The 18,825-nt window shown below is 37.6% G+C and overlaps 2 protein-coding genes across 2 annotated transcripts; both read right to left on the bottom strand.

The window, feature by feature from the left end:
• Positions 1-1,481: 1,481 nt before the first annotated feature.
• Positions 1,482-2,696, bottom strand: LOC131320133 (ethylene-responsive transcription factor TINY-like). Its single transcript, XM_058350731.1, has one exon. The coding sequence runs from the start codon at positions 2,341-2,343 to the stop codon at positions 1,696-1,698; it is 648 nt and encodes a 215-aa protein (XP_058206714.1). The 5' UTR covers positions 2,344-2,696; the 3' UTR covers positions 1,482-1,695.
• Positions 2,697-11,112: 8,416 nt separating this feature from the next.
• Positions 11,113-17,012, bottom strand: LOC131320129 (uncharacterized). Its single transcript, XM_058350726.1, has 10 exons — positions 16,995-17,012; positions 16,735-16,796; positions 16,146-16,278; positions 15,750-15,984; positions 13,789-13,893; positions 13,570-13,698; positions 12,919-12,968; positions 12,724-12,821; positions 12,120-12,404; positions 11,113-11,735 (listed from the first exon to the last, which is right to left on the bottom strand). The coding sequence occupies exons 2-10, from the start codon at positions 16,780-16,782 to the stop codon at positions 11,229-11,231; spliced, it is 1,590 nt and encodes a 529-aa protein (XP_058206709.1). The 5' UTR covers positions 16,783-16,796; positions 16,995-17,012; the 3' UTR covers positions 11,113-11,228.
• Positions 17,013-18,825: the final 1,813 nt, after the last annotated feature.

Raw genomic sequence — 18,825 nt, 5'->3', positions numbered from 1 at the left:
GAAAACTCTCAGTATAGAGGCACATGAATTTTCGGCATGGACGGAGCCAGAATTTTACCTTACCAGTAACAAAATGTATACTAAAAAAAAATAAAAAGATTAACTATAATATGAAAAGTTATTGAATCTAGGAAAAATTACTATTACATAATAAATTCTACAGTCAACGATGTTTGTCATATGCACGTAGCGTATCAAAAAAGACTAATTTTAATTTAATCTATCTACTAAAGTGAGGCATCTTGAATTGTGACGCTCTTTCATGTCGTTAAAAGCATCGATGATAGAATCAGCATCAAAACTTCTTGCTATGTCCTTCTTAATGTATGTGATCAAGAAACTTGCCAGAAAATCATCTTTCATCCTAATATGAAGTTTTTTTTCCCTTTAATTTAGACTTATCTTTTATAATACTTCACTTTGGTCCATTGAATTTAATTTTAAAATATTTTTTTAGGTCTCCTTTCTTGAAAAAAAGAAAAAGAAGATTAAGGACTAGTATATAGTAAAGAATAATGGAAAAAAAAATCTAGTGGTGGCAGATTTATATAAATTGGGGATATTTTTTTATTTTACATATAATAATAGCATTTTCTAAAATCTTTATCATGGTGACTGCCGTCTGCCGCTACTAGACCTCCTGACTCCATTCTTGGTTTTTGGATAGAGGGGATCGGACCCCTCCTAAAACCAGTTAACGACTTCACTTTATTATAGCTTTCCTCATTAATTTCTCCTATTCTTTTAAAAAGAAATAATACTACCATTGTAGAGGATGCATATGGCAAAAAGAATAAACAAAATATGCCATGATAGTACAATTTTTAAGAAATCCGGAACAATCCTCTAGTTGTCCATACCGGTCCGTACATGACTTTGATCCTGCAAAAGTTAAGTCGAGTTTCTCGTCACCTAACCAGAACACCGAGCCATACTGCATACTCCATCCGTTCCATATTGAAAGTTACATACTCTCTCTTGCCATTTTTCAAATCAAAAAATCAACTACTTCCGTGTATAATTTTTTGAATTTTTTTCTCACCGTATTAAAGATCCCAATAAGTACTTTAATTTGGTGCGAAAAAATTCAAAAAATTATATACATAAATAGTTGATTTTTTCGATTTGAAAAATAATACGACTTTTCGTAATGAACCCTCAATATGAAACGGAGGGAGTAAAAACTAGTAACAGTACCAATACATGCATGACTTCAAGGAGTTTGAGATCGCCAATGAGCTTTAGCTCAATTGGTGTTTCCCCCTCAGCCCTCCCCTGTGGAGGTGTACACGAGGGGCATGGGTGGAGTTTACGGTTATGGACAGTCTCTAAAAATCTCCTATGAACTATAACTTATTATCTCTCCTAACATCTCTGCTGATGTATGAATTGTGACAAAAAAAACAAAGAGTAGTTTGAGATAGTTGAACCACACAACTTAGTAGTAGTAATTTTACAAAGACAGAAGTACAAACACAAGCTAGAGAGAGAAATATTACTAAGAATTTGAGAAACAAGAAAGTTACAATGGAATTTAGCCCTTCTCAAAATATGAGACACCAAAAAAAAAAAAGGTCAAAAGTGCTCCAAATGGAAAACAAAAGCAAAAATGGGGCCAGTAATCAAAAGAAAAAACGGAGAGGGAGACAAGGGAAAAAAAAAATAAACTCACACACTAGGGAGTACTGTACTATATTATTGTTGCCACAAAAAGGTCTCGAAACTTCCCGAAATTACACTATCTGCCATCGTCGAAATTTGATCAGGTGCGAAGTACCCATAACAATCATCGTGCAACCACTGCGGAGGATAAACCCACCCACCGTCCACGTCCACCGAGTCCACGAACACGAACTCGGACGAGTCGTAACTCTCTTCCAAACTCGGCAACTCGACTATCTCGCTCAGCTCCTCCCCGGACGACGACGTCGTCTCGGTGGAGCCGAGGTGGACCATGGAGGCGGCCTTCGCGGCCGCCTCCTGCACGTCACGTGGCGAGCACGTCGCGGGCCGGGGCAGGAGCTGCGCCAGTTCGGGGAAGTTTAGGATGGCCGATTTTCCCTTGACGGATAGGGCCGCCACGTCGTGGGCCCGGGCGGCCATTTCGGGCGTCGAGAAGGTTCCGAGCCAGATTCTGGACTTCTTTCTGGGCTCGCGGATTTCGGAGACCCATTTACCCCAGGCCCGCTTTCGTACCCCTCTGTAGACGGGGTGTTTGCTCTCTCTGGTCCTTTTGGGCCTGTTCTGGTTCGAACCCTCTGCGTTGAGCGACGGCGAGGGTGGGGTGGGTGAGGATGAGTTGCAGCTACTTGACTCGGTCTCCGAGTTTGGTGGCTCAGTCATTGTTCTTTCTTTTCTTTTTTGCTCCAATGATGTGACTCCGGAGTTGCTATGTGTATAGAGAAGCAGTACAGTGGGTAGTGGTGAGGAGAGATAGGATGTGGTTTGATGAATATATAGGCTAGAGAGAGAAGGAGGTGATAAAGGATGGTTTGTGGAACTCTGTAATATTTGTTTGCGAGAGAGAGTGAATATATATACTGTACATTGTAGAGAGAGAGAGAGAGAGAGAGAGAGAGAGAGAGAGAGTAGGGTAATTGACCCCTGGTAACGGCGACCGACCTGGGCCTATACCCATGATTTTTACTTAATGACGCAGCACACAAATAGAGGAGAGAGGGAGGGAGGGAGAGTACGTTTCACCGAATTATAGAGCGTGTTTGGTTGGAGTTTAATATGGAACTGGAATGGGATTTAAGAAGCGAAAAGGATATTGGTACGACGTACGCTAGGCTGAATCAACTGGGCCAATGCTAAGGAAACAGCCGTCTGCAGCTACAAGAAGATATTCAATGCCCTTCGGACGAGGTTGAGCACGAACCTTGGACCACACGTTATGTGTACCACATATTCTGGATCACAAAACATTTGGTCCGAATTTTTGATAAAACTCCTTCCATTCCACAATGATGTCTCAAACCACTATTCATATCTCTAAAAAAAAAAAATCATCTATATTTTGTCGTTTATAATATTTTTCATGATTTTAAAAAACATTGTTTAGTAAAACTAACATCTATCAAACGAGAAAGAGAGAGCTACCAAACGGACCCTATGAATATAGCTTTATAAGTTGTGCATGTGCCTTATATTCATATTAATTTTCTGGCCTTAGCCTAATAAAGGTTTTTGCATCTCATGATATAGGAGACTTGCTCATAAGTTTAAGGGTATATACTATTCTTGTGTGACAGCATGGCGCAGTAGAATTAGGGTTTTGGCAGTGAAACCATGCTTCTTAAATTATACTTACAATAACATGAGGGCTTTCATTAATTCCCATGCATGGTAATATAACACGATCGAGAGTAACTATTCTATAGTTCGGGATTACCGTCATGTGACACTCTGGATCACTTTTCAACCACACATTACTATGGGATTCGTACACTTAGTGATAAACCCCACAGAAATGTGCGATTGTAAAGTGATCCGGAATACCACGTGGCGGTACTCCTGAACTATTGGATAACTTCACCACGATCGAGCTGATCAACTGAGAGCCTTCATAAATAGTCCTAAGAGATTAATTTTGTTTTAACCTATGTACAAAGTTTTTGAAGTCCAATTTAATTTTCCTGGGAAATCATATTCATATATATAGTACTATATATATCTGTATTCAATTGGGTTTTCCATTTTTTTTTCCCCCTTGGTTGGATACAAAGAAGGAGTTGATAAAGAACTACTGACACCTTCACTGTTTTAGTATATCAATGAGGTCAATAAATACCTTCCAAAATAAAAATAAAAATGAGGTCAATAAATAATACTCCAGAAAACAATGGTACTACAAGAATGGGAGGTCTTCACCACATGCAAGTGGGGAATGGGTTCCCATTAATTAGCTAGGGTTTTACCATATATGGTTTTAACTTCTAAGGCCTTCCTTTTATGGCTATATGTTACAAGTCTTTCCTCTGAGGGTAAGTAAATAGAATTTTTCACTAATGAAAAATAAACGTTATCTTCACTTATTTTTTGTCGTTCTAGCGATGTTTTTGTCAAATTTTGGTTTGCGACATACAGTGCCGCGCGTTTTGTCGGTTTTTAAAAGTATTAGTCGTTCAGCACCATACTTTTTTCACGCAAAAAAAATAAAAAAAGTACTCATTTAGTGCGACGTGATGATTCTGAACTCTGAAGGCCAAACTTGACGCCAAATTTCATAATTGCTAGTATTACATTTGGGTTTTCAACAGCTCAGATTTGGGTGAGCAATGCGTCACGTTTTGTTATGGTAAGAGCATCTACAATGTAATAATCAAAATCAAAAGATTGCTAAAGTTAACAATGTATGCTTAAAAAAGTTTTTACATTGTAATAATCGAAATTAGCAACCTCCTAATCAATAATTAAATTTGGGCATTTGAATAATCAAAAGTAACAATGTGAGACTTCACATTACTAACTTTAGCAACCTTCTAAATGAATAATCAAAAATTGACGTGACAAGTTTTGATTATTCACTTTTGATTATTACATTGCGGATGCTCTAAGAGCTACTCTAAAAGAGCATTCATTCCTTAATTTAGTTATTGCGAGAAATTTGTTGACTAGTTTAAAATAAGTGTCCGTCATCCGTGATGAGGTCGCATCGTCGAATCTCACGGAGGCCAAACATTCTAAACCTTGAGGTTTGTCCGGTTGTTAAGTTCAGAGCCCCAAAATTAATCGAGATATGTGGAAGCTGGCCCGGGCATCCGTTTATTCAGAAAAAGATCTAAAATGTTGAAAATTGTATTACTTGCAAATTAATTAATTAATATGAGCTGTTTATAAGACAAGCTTGCTCCCACAATCAAATTGTCTTCGGTCCACCATATGCAACTCTCAATGCCGAGGCCACCTATTTTCACCCTATGGGCGACGCATCCCCTTTTGTATGGTACTGAAGATGAATATATAGTTGATCTATGCATGGCTATTTGCACTGAGTTAATTCCATCAAATCTATGAGATGATCACATGCATGTCTCAAGCTCCCCATGTTAATTTCTCGTGCGCGCCTCGGCCTCTAAGATCGATGTTAGGAAAATTACATTCGAAGAGATATAATGACGGGATAATATATTAATCACGAAATACGCTCATACGGAAAAGGAATGAAACTAACAAAGCTAGAACTCTATACGGGGATTAATTGCCCTTGACCTTTCGGCTTCTATCTCCATGACCCCATCGCAAAACATGGTATTTTTAAAGGGTCATTCTAGACAGCCCAATAGGCCGTTAATAAGCTAAGAAAAAGGTTAAGAAAAAACACATACTTCAATGCAATTTCACACTTCTATACACTTTTCATACATTCCGATACAAATTTACAACCTTAACAACTGCTCAATGGGCTTATTTTTAGTATTTTCCTTCATTAATTAAAATCAAAGATAGCCTGAGTATATATCATGATGCATGATTATCACGAAATTATATGATTTGACAATCCATAGGGTTAGGGGACAAGAAATTAACAGTGAAATTACAGTTTGTGTTAAGATGCTCTAATAATGGTGTTTAAGGGGCTTTTGCATTGTCTCGCCATTTATGTTAATTTAATAATTTGACATGCAGGAGGCCGGGCCAAAACAAAATGAAAAATAAATCATTTTTGGCTTGTGAGTGAGAAACCGAATTGAAGAATTCGCGGACATGCGCAAAACTTAAATTATTTCACGCCATTTAGGGTGTGTTTGGCAGCAATAGTTTTAGAATATGCAGTTTAATTGATGCCCACTAATTTCTAATTAATCAAATTCGACGACCACTCTCAATGCCAAATTACTCGACCACAATATTTCATCTTGGGAGTCCTCTAGTTACAAATTTACCTTCTACTTCATCTTTTTCCCTTTTCTTCCCTTTTTTAAACCACAAATTTAAGTTCCAAACAAAGTCTAGATGTGCATTTGTCTCCATACATGCAAAAAGCGTTTGGATTTTCTATCATCCAAGTTTTGAACTGGAAAAGACAGTCCAAATTTGAACTATACATTAGTAAAATGAACTACCAAGAGTGATCCGTAAAAGTTTCTGAGCAAATCCGAATCCTTAATTGCAGCAATGGACGATTCAGATTCAGATTGTCTTGTCCAGTCCAAATTATAAGACCGGAGAGGATCCAATTCCTATTCAGAAGCGTGCATCGTACAAGGATGCCTAGTTTATTTTTGCCAAATCAAACATTTCTATCTCACACTCAATTATGGAGACGTTGATGCTGCAGCTTGCAGATTTTTGTCAATTTGGGCCACATAGGATAGTATTACAAACGCCACTCGAGCTTTTGTCGCGCACCACATTTTCTATGACCAGACCGTACGCTGATTGTGAAATAAGAGCTCAAGTCATCTATCTTCAGGGATTCGAAATAAAAGGTGGACCAATTCTTCCTTCGACTAATACCCCTCGCGATTCGATTATCTCATGAACTCGATCGGGCTAAAGTAATTACCCGGTATATGTGGGACGGGCAGCTACATGAACCATGAGATTAGATCGTGCGAAATCTTGAAGTCGAAGACCGAGTTTTTACTATTAATTTGGAGACAAAGTTATACCAAGACAGTGGAGATCGAAGAATTTTGTCCTAGACTAGAAAACATTGCTCCATATAAGTTCCACTTTGCAATTGGCTCAGAGTCATGAGAACATGATACCGATCGATTCTTATGAACTCCCTAGTCTGAGCCTAAATCGGTTGTCTTTGGCTGAACCGGATAGAGAATTAAATGAGGTGCGCAGATGACCCGGACACCCTTGACCGTCGGGATCGGAAAAAACAAGATATTGAACTAGAGTCATTGCATCCGAGTCTCCTATGTGATCGATGTGTGGTAGTTTCCGTTCTCCTCTGATTCCGGCTTTTGTTCTTTGAGCCAAACTCAAATTTCCCAATCACCAGCGAGTAAAGACTCCAATGCCACTACTCAAAAACAAAATTACAACTGTTTGTTGGCCCTTCTAATATCCTTTTTGGCCAAGCCAAAAACGGTGACGTTATTGGGTGTTACAGGAAATATCATGTTCGTCTCACTACCATGCATGGCTCAATACCTAAGTCGATCAATTACGTGAGAGAAACAACCTCTCTTCCGAGGGACCCCCTGAGGACAGAATTAATAGAACTACTTTAAAGAGACGGAACGGAGAGCCCGTTGATGCGTGCTATTAGTGCATGTTGGACCTTGCAAAGTCCTTATATGTGAGAGGAAGGAAAGATGCACTTAGGGAGTGTTTGACTACCTACTTTTTGGCTTTTCATTTTCAGTTTTTTAATTTTTTGGCTTTTTAGATTATAGTCAGAATCTGTTTTGGAGAATGAAGTAGTGTTTGAGAAATATGCGAAGAATGTATTTTGAAATATTAGTAGTATTTGGTAGATGAATGATGAAAATGAATTATGGATTGGTTTTTTTACCACGTTGCCCTTGGCCTTATTATATTGTGTTAAAAAGATGTAAAAATAAATGAAGGGCAAAACTGGTAAATAAAGGGAGTTGAAGTCAGCATTTTGGTAATTCAACTCAAAATGGGAAAATGAGATCTGGACTTGATTCTCCGTTTTTGCTTCTTTAAGGAGAATCCGAGAATGGGTTTGCCAAACACCCAAAATGGGAAAATGAGGTTGCCAAACACCCCCTTAGTTGATGAGACGACTCGAGGGTATATGTAAAGGAGTTTTTATTCTTTCTTTTTTTATAAAAAATAAAATAACCAAACAAAATACAACAAATACAAAGCAAAATACAAAGAAAAACCATGTGGAATCAACGCCGGAGCTGGACCTATTAGGCCCCATTTCCGAAAGGGAAATAAGTACTTATTTTTTAAAAAGACAATTTCAAGCTTAAAAATCATGTGCTTACGCTAATAATTTTCCTACCAATATGGATTTTATTTGATAAATTTCATTGAGATCTTTTATACGATGCAAAAAAAATTGAAAAATTATTTTTCATTTACATTTTTTTTGAATTTGAAAATGTGAAATAAGTATTTATTTTGTAGTAGTGTTTGGTAGATGAATGATGAAAATGAATTATGGATTGGTTTTTTACCAAGTTGTCCTTTGCCTTATTATATTGTGTTAAAAGATGTAAAAATAAATGAAGGGCAAAACTGGTAAATAAAGGGAGTTGAAGTCGGCATTTTGGTAATTCACCTCAAAATGGGAAAAGGAGATCTGGACTTGATTCTCCATTTTTGCTTCTTTAAGGAGAATCCGAGAATGGATTTTCCAAAATGGGTTTTCAAAATGGGCTTGCCAAACACCCAAAATAGGAAAATGGAATACAAAAATGGGAAAATGGGGTTGCCAAACACCCCCTTAGCTGATGAGACAACTCGAGGGTATATGTAAAGGAGTTTTTATTCTCTTTTGTTTTTAGCAAAACATCATTCCGATTATATTAATAAAAAAATAAAATAACCAAACAAAAACAAAGAAAAATACAAAGAAAAACCATGTGAAATCAACGACGGAGCCGGATCTATTAGGCTCCGTTCCCGAAATAAGTACTTATTTTTTAAGAAAACAATTTCAAGCTAAAAAATCATGCGCTTACGCAAATAATTTTTCTATGAATTTTGTTTGATATATTTCATTAAGATCTTTTATACGATGCAAAAAAAAATTGAAAAATTATTTTTCATTTACATTTTTTTTTAAATTTAAAAATATAAAATAAATACTTATTTTTTAAAAAGATGTTCTGAAACGGAGCCTTAATAACATTAGTGAAGGGGATGGAGTGACCTAGATCTGAAACAAATTGAAGGTCATTCTCGTCGAAGGACAACGCTGTACTCGAAGGAATTGACCATTGGACATAATTTTTTGAAATCAATTAAAAAGGAAATGGTCTGCTGCACCACAAAATGAAACTATACTGGCCAACATCAAGTAACAACCCAAACTGCAGGGTTATAAGACAGTGATTTTTGCATTCGTGGATAAAAGTTCAAAAGGTACTCTCTTTTTTCTCGTAATGCAGGGTGCCCAGGCTCACTCGCGCACATCTCGGACTAATTCTTTTAGCCCTTTACACAACTGTTTTTCACATTTACGCGTGGGTGCGAGGTGACCCCAAGAGTGGTTGGTAAGAAGAATCAAACCTGAGACCTTAGAATAAAGTAAACACCTAAGTCACAGGCCAAAACCGGACCTTCCGGTTTCAAAAGGTTCTCTCTCTGTTTTTGGTAATGCAAGATGTCCCGGGTCAATTTGCGTGCACCTCGGACTAATTCCTACAGTTGTTTTACACGCGTGGGGTGAGGTGGTCCCGGGAGTTGTTGGCAAGGATAATGAATATAAAATCTTATGATGAAACAAAACACATAAATTTCAGGCCAAAATCACTTGGCCAACCCCTCGGGGTTTGAAAAAGTACATTAAACCCAAGTACTCGCCTTTTTTGGTGATAGAGACGTACAAACCAAATATGGTAATGGGCTGGGGACCCCTTCGGCCTACCGAAATTAATGGACTCGAACCGTAGCACGGAGCCACTAATTGGGCCTTACCCCTTCGATGAATAAGGATGGACACCTGGCCGAACCGCGTATCACAGGGTCACCAATATATCCCGATATAAGCCCCAACCGGTTTGGTCGACTGGGTACGAGAAAGTTAATAAGTGTTTGTTTTCCTTGAATTCGCAATGTTCGAATTCCACGGAGACCAAACGTTTCAAATCTTGGGACCGCTAGAGGGTTTTCTCCAATCGTTAACTTCAGAATCCAGAAAAATAGTCGAGAAGCGCGCGAGCTGGGGCGCCGGACATCGTTTGAACCCACTCCTCAAATCATGATGCGCTAGCACTGCTACGATGGTGATCCTATGGCCACACATTGACGTAAAATTCCATGTGATGAAAACAGTTTCTCCTACTATTATTTAGGCCCATCGACATCTCCATTTAATGAATAGGGCCTGAAGGCCCATGGAGGGGGCATCGAGGAAGGTGCAATTAGTACCTTGCTCCCAAGCATGGGAATCAAGGAATATAAAGAAGGAAAAAATTATACTAGTAAATAAAGAGAAAATCTTCTTTACGGAGCAATTGTGACCGTCCAAAAGTATTTTGGACAATCAAGATATTAATGAAACTTTTTCGGAAAATAGTTAATTGTGACTAGTCATAATTGAAAATGAATCTCAGCGATTGATTGCGCGAATAGACAGCTGAGTACTTTTGGACGGTCAAAATGTTAATGAAACTTTTTCGGGAAAGAATTATTTGTGACTGGTCATAATTGAAAATTAATCGCAGCCATTAATTGCTCGAATAGACGGCTGAAATTGCACCGTTCACGGAGCCTCCATGAAAAAAACTATCTCGTAAATAAATCCCTTTTGTAAATTCACATGTACAGTCTATTGATGTGGATCCACCACCTAATAACGATTGGTCTATCGGACCTACACAAACGAATGTAAATATGGATGTCTTAATAGCATTGCTCCGTAACTACTAGTACATGCTTATCATATAAACGGTTTCCAGAACTATTACGCCCCGTTCCGTTATGTTTTTTATTTTTTAGTAACTACTTATTTTTTATTTTGCGAGACAGTTCATTCTCTCATAATACGTCATTTTTAATTCAAAAAATAAGTGCTTTCCTTGACAGAACGGGACCTTACCATATCAAGTACCTGTACCGCGTAACAACAGCATATCCACTGATGCCCATCTTAGATAAATTCAATGTGTACTTTTTAGCTTCCTATATTGTCAAAACTTCAACGACAATTATCCGTTACATATTGATCATTTATATCTCACCCAAATCCAGCAGAAGAACTGGCTTTGACAAATTTTGGCATGGAGCATCACTTTTGTTTCTTCCCATTGTTATGAACAGGAAAAAAAAAAAGCATTACAAAAGTTTCAGGATTAATTTCTAATTAGTAGTTACTTCGATTTTTTTGGAGGCCGTCAATTCAACAGTAGATCATCCTATATATATAAAACAAGAACAAAATACGAGCTATACATGGGTTTTTGGTACAAAACAAGAGCATCTAAAAGGGGGTGAGATCGTCGGACGGAGAAACAATTTTGTTGTCATTTGATTTTTTTCAATGAAGTTTGTTTTCCAGAAGGGATTGAATCATACCACCACCAACAAAATGATACAAACCCTAATGTTAGTACTTCAAATCACTACACTCCACCCTTTCTTCCTTTTTCATTCCCAATCTCCACAAGCAGAGTCAGTAAAGCCTCGCACATTTCCCAGGCATCGGGCTCGGTCGAATCCTTCTTCCATGACGAATAAACCATCCACGCGTGATCCAGCTTCCGGTCCGGTGTCACGACCACCGACCCGGGAACTTCGGCATCGCGACAGGTCACCAACCCGTCGCTCTTTTCCCCGTACCTCAGTTTGAGGTGGAGTGCACAGATAGCCATGACAGCAGAAACGGGAATGACGACGGGCACTCTGCGCCCTGTTTGGGCATCTGTGGATTCTTCACTGCTGCCAAAGCTGGGAAAAGGGAGCCACGGGAGTTCTGCGTGTGCTATGTGGTACATCGTGGCAAGGACTTCAGGACCCACACTCGCTTCGGAGTGGAAGGAAATGAGAGGGATGTCGTCGGGGAGCTTGTGCTTCGTTACGAACTCTTTCCGCTTGTCATAAGTTAGATCCTCCAACGCCCGGATGTCACCCTGCCATTTGATTTCACTTTTTTAAGAAGTAAATATGGAAAGACAAAGGAGAAAGAGATGGGAAAAAATGGAAAATACTGAAAGTGCATGAATCCTCTCCGGTAACTGTCTAGGCCAGGCAAGATTATAGGACCCACTAATGCGGAACCCGTGACTTCTCCCACCTATTTTCGAATTGTTTGGACAGTTACTGTAGATAGTAAAATGAGCAAACAGAACCTTGTACAAAACAACTCCTGAAATACGTTAAGCAGAACAAATTTGATGTGTGGAGACAATCTTGTGATGTGTATTTAGCATCACCACCACAATAAGAGCTTCTAACTTTTTTCCACACAATCACACCCACCAATAAAAAGCATATTCAACACAAGAGTGAGGTACCTTAATTATCTTGCATATTAAAAGCTCCATGATCCTCCGAGTTTCCTTGTCAGCGATCTGGCCTTCACGAAGAATATCCGAAGCTAAGGGTGTGCCACCATACGGGCTCTGGACAAGTGCAAGGCCAGCAACTTTGTCCTTCAAATCATCACAGTATATTGACAATGCAGCAGCGGCATCTACCCCACCCTTGCTGTGCCCAAGCAACATCACTCGCTTGCCAGATCCCCAGTATAGCTCCTCAATATATTGCTTCAGTTCCCACGCATTGTGCTCCACGGATGCCTTTACAAATAAGTGCCAAGAGTCAGGAAAGACGGCATGAAAATTCTTTAGTTTAAAGGACAGAGCAAAAGGGATCGAGAAAAATCATTATTTACAAGGGCAGAATGACATCACGTGAAAGTATTACGAACTACTATTATAATTAATTGTTGCACACAGTATCCATACGCACATTCTCAAATTTTGGATACGTACCAAATCCTAATAAGATAATTAGTCCTGGACACAGCCACACCCAATACTTGTAGCTGAGCCAATGTAAAATTGGATCGAATGATAGCTACCTTTCAGTCCACAAGGTAACAAATTGAAAAAGTACCTCACTGTGAATTTTTGCAATATGGCAAGCTAGACCCATCTTTGAAAAAATCCTCTTGGTACTCACAAAGTACAAGGGACCATGATTGCTAAACAGACCTAATACATCAAAAACAGAAGTTAGTTTATACCTCCATGTTGATGTTTAATAGATAAAGAGAGCCAATGTCAAAAGTGTATGATAAAATTCTTTCACCTGGAATCAGGAGATAAACAAATGAATCTGGAAGATTGTGATTTCCATTTCTGAGAAGCCAAACAACACGAGATTTATGATCTATGAACTGACAAGTAAGATAAATATGAGAATCCAACAATCTGAACAGAACTTGCAAAAGATAAAATAAACTGCCACTCAAATGTATAGCATTCGCATAAAGTAGTGACGTAGGATGTCACCGCACAACCTTAAGATGCTGTTACAACGACTTGATAGTAGATGCAAGTTCATATGCAATAGAATGGTTCTTTCTTTCTGAAAACACAACAGATAAGATATCATATAACCACGTGTGTTTTAAAAGAACCTACATCACCACCAACAATCTGAGGTTTCCTAGGTCAGACATGGTCCATGGGCTATGAACTGAAATTGTTTAATTGCAAAGCAAGTAGGACACATATCTATGAGGCCTGAGCTTTCTTCTTGTCTCGAAACTTATTCCACATGCAACTCAATAACATCGTGGATAGGAATCAACTATTTGATCATACTTTAACGCCAAACCTAAGTATCATGTACATTCTTAGGACTACAACGGGAAAAACCATAAAATGCTCAAAGACAACAGAAAAAGGTCTCAATTAGGAAGCTGAAATTTGTTGTGGATACAAATAAATTCGTTACCTTACACGTTGTAGAAGTTCAAGAAATCTTGCTGAACCATCCTCCACAGGAACCATTCCAGGAGTATGTTGAAGCCATCCAATATCTTCAGTAGAACCATGCAAAGTTTTCCTAACTCGAGAAATAATACTGAAAATGCAAGAGCTAGTTTTAGCACTCCGTATTATCTCTTCTCAGATGACTGAACTGAACAGTAAGTTAAAAGACATGGTTTTATACCCGCAAATTTGAAGTTGAGCACATCTGACATAACAGAGAGAAATTTTGCAAGAAGCCAATGCTAGCCTCAAGGCAAGTCTTAAACTAAATAATGGAAGCATCAACCTACAAAAATATGAGCAAATAGTAAGGCAATTACATAGCCTGTGTACCTAAAGAAATATAGACCATGAAACATACTGTGCAACCTACATTGATATTACGGAGATAGCAAAAAATCGAGGGACGCAAACTACCACAGTGAGAATACCAAGATCTCATACCATACACCATGTTATCAGCTATGAATCAAAAAGGCTTCAAAGAAGTTGGCAAGTCTGTTCCAGAACACTCTGCCCACCAATACTTGTTGGCCAATTCCCCAAATGTGTGTCGGATAGTTCATTAATGGGTCCTCCCCATTTTTTTGTCAGAATCGGACATGCATTGGACTGTTGGAGGATTGTGTGTCCATCACTAAGACACGCGTGAAGAACATTCCCAAGTTCAAAATATAAAAAACAATTGGGGATCGGATGGTTACAAGAAAAGAATGTATAGTTATACAATTCATCCCTTCTCCTTCACATTCAAAAACTTTATAGAATCCTATGATTTTGTTTGGCTTCTCTAAAAGGCCAGTTGGCCTACTATCTTTGGTGAACTTTTTCAGCTTTTATTAATTAATGGGTCGTGATGGTGTGCTCATCTCTTATTGTATCTGTTACCCATGTTCCTATTGTGCCTCTGAGTTCTTTAGATATGCATAGGAGGATTAGATATGCACAAAACACACCTAAGCACGCAAATGCAAGTTGCAAATGATACAAATAAGGATGATTAGTTGATAAAATCTATATTATAAAACAGAATAGTTTTTTTTTTTTAAATGTCTATGCATATAAATGAGAGCAACATTTATCGCCATCGAATTATTTTTCGTTAAAATAGTAAATATAGCAGATTTTTTTGGAAATGTCCAGTCTAGGCATATAAATGAGGGCAACATTTATCGCCATCGAATTATTTTTCGTTAAAATAGTAGCCATGTGAAAAGAAAAGAAAAGAAAAAAAACCTAATTATTGCTTTCCTTACCAAATCTCTATCATGTTGGATTACTCTTAGTTAAAATAGTAACCATGTGATAAGAAAAGAAACAAAAAAGGAAAACCTATTTATTGCTTTCCTTACCAAATTTCTCTTTCCTTTTTTTCAACATTTTTCTTCCTCTCTCTATTTCTCTCAAACTAAAATTGGATGGCGATAAATGCTGCTCTTATTTGTAAGTCTAGACATTTTTAAAGAAAATCACTATGTTTTATTATAAAACAGAGCAGTTTTTTTTTTTAAATGTCCAGGCATATAAATGAGAGCAACATTTATCGCCATCAAATTATTTTTTGTTAATATAGTAAATAGAGCAGTTTTTTTGAAAATATCCAATCTAGGCACATAAATGAGAGCAATATTTATCACCATTGAATTATTTTTCGTTAAAATAGTAGCCATGTGATAAGAAAAGAAACAAAAAAGGAAAACCTAATTATTGCTTTCCTTACCGAATTTCTCTCCTTTTTTTTAACATTTTTCTTCCTCTCTCTATTTCTCTCAAACTAAAATTGGATGGCAATAAATGTTGCTCTTATTTGTATGTCTAGACATTTTTAAAGAAAACCACTCTGTTTTATAATACAGATTTGAGATAATGTTTTAATGCGTGCGGATATTAAAAAAGAATGAGATTATTATTAGGAGTGCCTTTAGGCACGAGAAATCTGCAAGTACATCAAACAGAGAAACGTGAGTAAAAGAACCAAAATACATCAAACAGAGAAATGAGAATAAAAGAACCACAAATATAAATGAAAGCACATGGAACAATGCAAATATTCCAGATCAAATCAAGATCAGGCTCGATAAATCAGAAAATAATTATTTTTTGGTAACAAAGCAAACTGTTTTATAAAAGGAGAATTTATACCCGCGAAAAATGAAGTTGATGCCTCGAAGATTGCTATCCCTTTCTACAATTTCGAATGTTGAATTTACAGGTAACTTTTTTTTGAGATCTGATGCTATTTTGTCCAGGATTCCAATGCAGGGCCGAGGAGTAGAAGATGAACAACATCTGCAACTTGAAGATCTCGATGGTTGTCCATAAGGAATGTCCAGCATGTCGTCAGAGCATCTGTTGATGTCTCTGTAGATAAGTTCTTCTGCAGCCATTACAATCCCACGTTAAGTATTTAAAAAGGGAATTCCAGTGGATCATCGCAGAAGGGCAGTAGCATTGGTACAACATTCATATTCCAGCCATTGATCTAAGGAAACATACCATGCATAGATTACCTAAAAAAAGAAGAAATGATGAACTTACCAACGAAACGAACGAATCGACCACTAATATAAGAAGTCAAGGTCAATAGACGAGCAAAAATATCATCCATTGACGAGCAAAAATCAAGTTGATTAGAAAGGAGGCTTCCGTTTCTCAACTCATTAGAGCAGACCTGATAAAAGGACATACTTTAGACGAAGAGAACCAAACTAAATCAAACTGGATTGACTACAAACCAAACATCCAGAACTGCTAGTAAATATGGGCTTTCCAATACCTAACCTTTTAGTGTAAGCCAATTCCATGATATGATTCATATGAACCATACATAGTTACATGTGGACCACGCAAAATTAAATTATGTTTTTCTTTTGCGGAAAAAGCCAGATAAAATAAATACACACCCCTCATAAAATGCAACCCAATGAGAAAGTTAGGGCATATACACAACCATATACTCACCCCTAATCAAGTGTACCAGGCTGAAATGAAACTTATATTGTCCAGGATGTGAATAGAATGGCAAAAACAAGAAACACAAAATTTAATTTGCCAAAAATCAGGACCTTAAAAGCTACCTCAATCTTTTGAACAGTTATTGCAAAATCAGACATAATCTATTACTCACTGTTGCACTGATATTGGAAATCTCGCCATTTGAATATATGTATGCCATCAGTGCTTCAAGTCCTGAAACAATTCATTCCCACACCTATTAGATTAAACAAACTAGTATGAACATTGGAAAGATTCTATTTCGAAGTGCAACAATGACTCCTTGCATATTTCAAAAAACAGTTCATCGCCGCAACAAAATGCCGACCCACTAAATTGGACACAAGGCTTAGAAAAATAACAAAAGAATGCCCTGAAAACAAGGAAACCAACTTCGAGAAAGAATTTCAATGAGCTGAAATGATGAATCCTCCAAAATCTTACCAAACTTCTTCCTTTTTTTTAATCCTTTATTACCGAACTTAGATCACAGCAATTTTCTCATGGGTCTGATCCTTAAAGAGTACATTTACTCGGTTAGGTAGTACGTTAAAAACCAACTTTTGATTCATTCATCTCCACCTATTAGCTAGAACTACAACTCAAAACAGAGAAGCAATGGGCCAATGCAAATCTATCACATACCCAGAAGAGAAAAGCAAATCATCACTCCAAAACAGTTAAAGAGTGATTCAAACGCAAAGAATTCTTCCTAAACATGCAAATACTACAAGACTTGAGTAATTACTGAAAACCCAAATTGCATAGACTTACAAAGGTTGAAATCTTGGAGTCTGCAGTGAGAGGGAGACGCAGATCTGCAAAACCCAGAAACAGATTGCCCTTCCTTTTCTAACCAATCTCAAATCTATAAGTAGAAAAATGAACATGGAAAATCCAACTACGCCCATTCCCAACGAAAGCACAAACTTCATAAAACCAATAAAGAATGGGTATTAAAACATAATGGCGTGTGGGGTGTCTGTGTGTTAATTACTTGATACATATATTTGAATAGAATATTTCCGAAGATACACACCGAATTAATGGGAATGGAGCAATGGAACTGACTGGTGATCGTTATCCAATTACCTGTCATTCATGGCCCCACCTTAGACCCAATCTAAATTAAGAATGTCCAACGACCAATTCCAAAATCTAACAACTGGGTTTTTCCAAAGTCGCTGGTGGTTGAAAAAGCCCTCCAAGAATTAGATTAAAAAAAAATTGAATTTAACTGACACTGAAAAGGCAAAGGAAGGAATCGAAAAAAGAAAGTTGCGGGTTTCGGGTTTCGGGTTTCGAAGAAGGCATTGTTGACAGTTTGCCGGGCGGAGTTGAGACCAATGGAGCGCTTCAGAAGCACACGTGTCGGGGTCCGGTGAACAGTGAAGCAGTCGGTAGATATCGTGACAGCGGCGTTTCGGGCACGATTTTTGGGTCGGAGTGACGAAAAACTATCACCAGACACCAATAGGCTTCTTTCTCTCTGAAGATATGGGCCGGGCAGTGTTGATGGGCTTCTGAGACCTGTTACTGGTCTTATTAATGACTTTTTTTTTCTCTTCCATTTTTTTTTTTCTGACGATAGAATGTTGAAAAGTGTTAGGGTTTACAACGGGAGTCGAACACATTCTTACGAAACACTAACGAAATCAAAAAAATGGGGCATTGCATCACAAGTACGACCGAAGAAAGCAACGGTTAGCGTATCTGTTGGAGAAGATGAGACCCTTTTCATTCAAAAAGAACTCAAAACTTCTTTAGAAATGAGAGTAACGAATCAACCAAATTAGCTGTGGTTTTCTTGATGACTCAACTTAGTCTATTTTCACCTAAAAAGTCCTTTATCTTTGTCCCGAAAAAAGAGAAAAAAAAACCCTTTTTTTTATTCCCTGTCTCGATTTGTATTTCTCAAAAAATTATCTATATTTTGTAGTAATGTATAATTTTTTCATGATTTTGAAAACATTGCCCATGAAAAATAAATTAAAATCTACCAAATTAAATCGATGTCATATGTAAACAAATTGGGATGCAGGGAGTTTGACTTTTTTGCATGACTTAACTTTATGAAAAAATATTATTTTCTCGTTCAAATCTTCACCTCAGCTGGTAGGGTTTTATCCCTTCGCTCTTATTACTAATTTACTATCATAGGTTCACAAGAAAGTTCAGCCTTCGGTTCATATTTCGTTGAGCAATCAGGTGCCCAAACAAGAAA

Source organism: Rhododendron vialii, chromosome 3a (assembly GCF_030253575.1).
Source record: "Rhododendron vialii isolate Sample 1 chromosome 3a, ASM3025357v1".
NCBI classification, from domain to species: domain Eukaryota; kingdom Viridiplantae; phylum Streptophyta; class Magnoliopsida; order Ericales; family Ericaceae; genus Rhododendron; species Rhododendron vialii.
The sequence above is the reverse complement of the archived record's forward strand: the minus strand, read 5'-3'. Positions and strand labels throughout refer to the sequence as shown.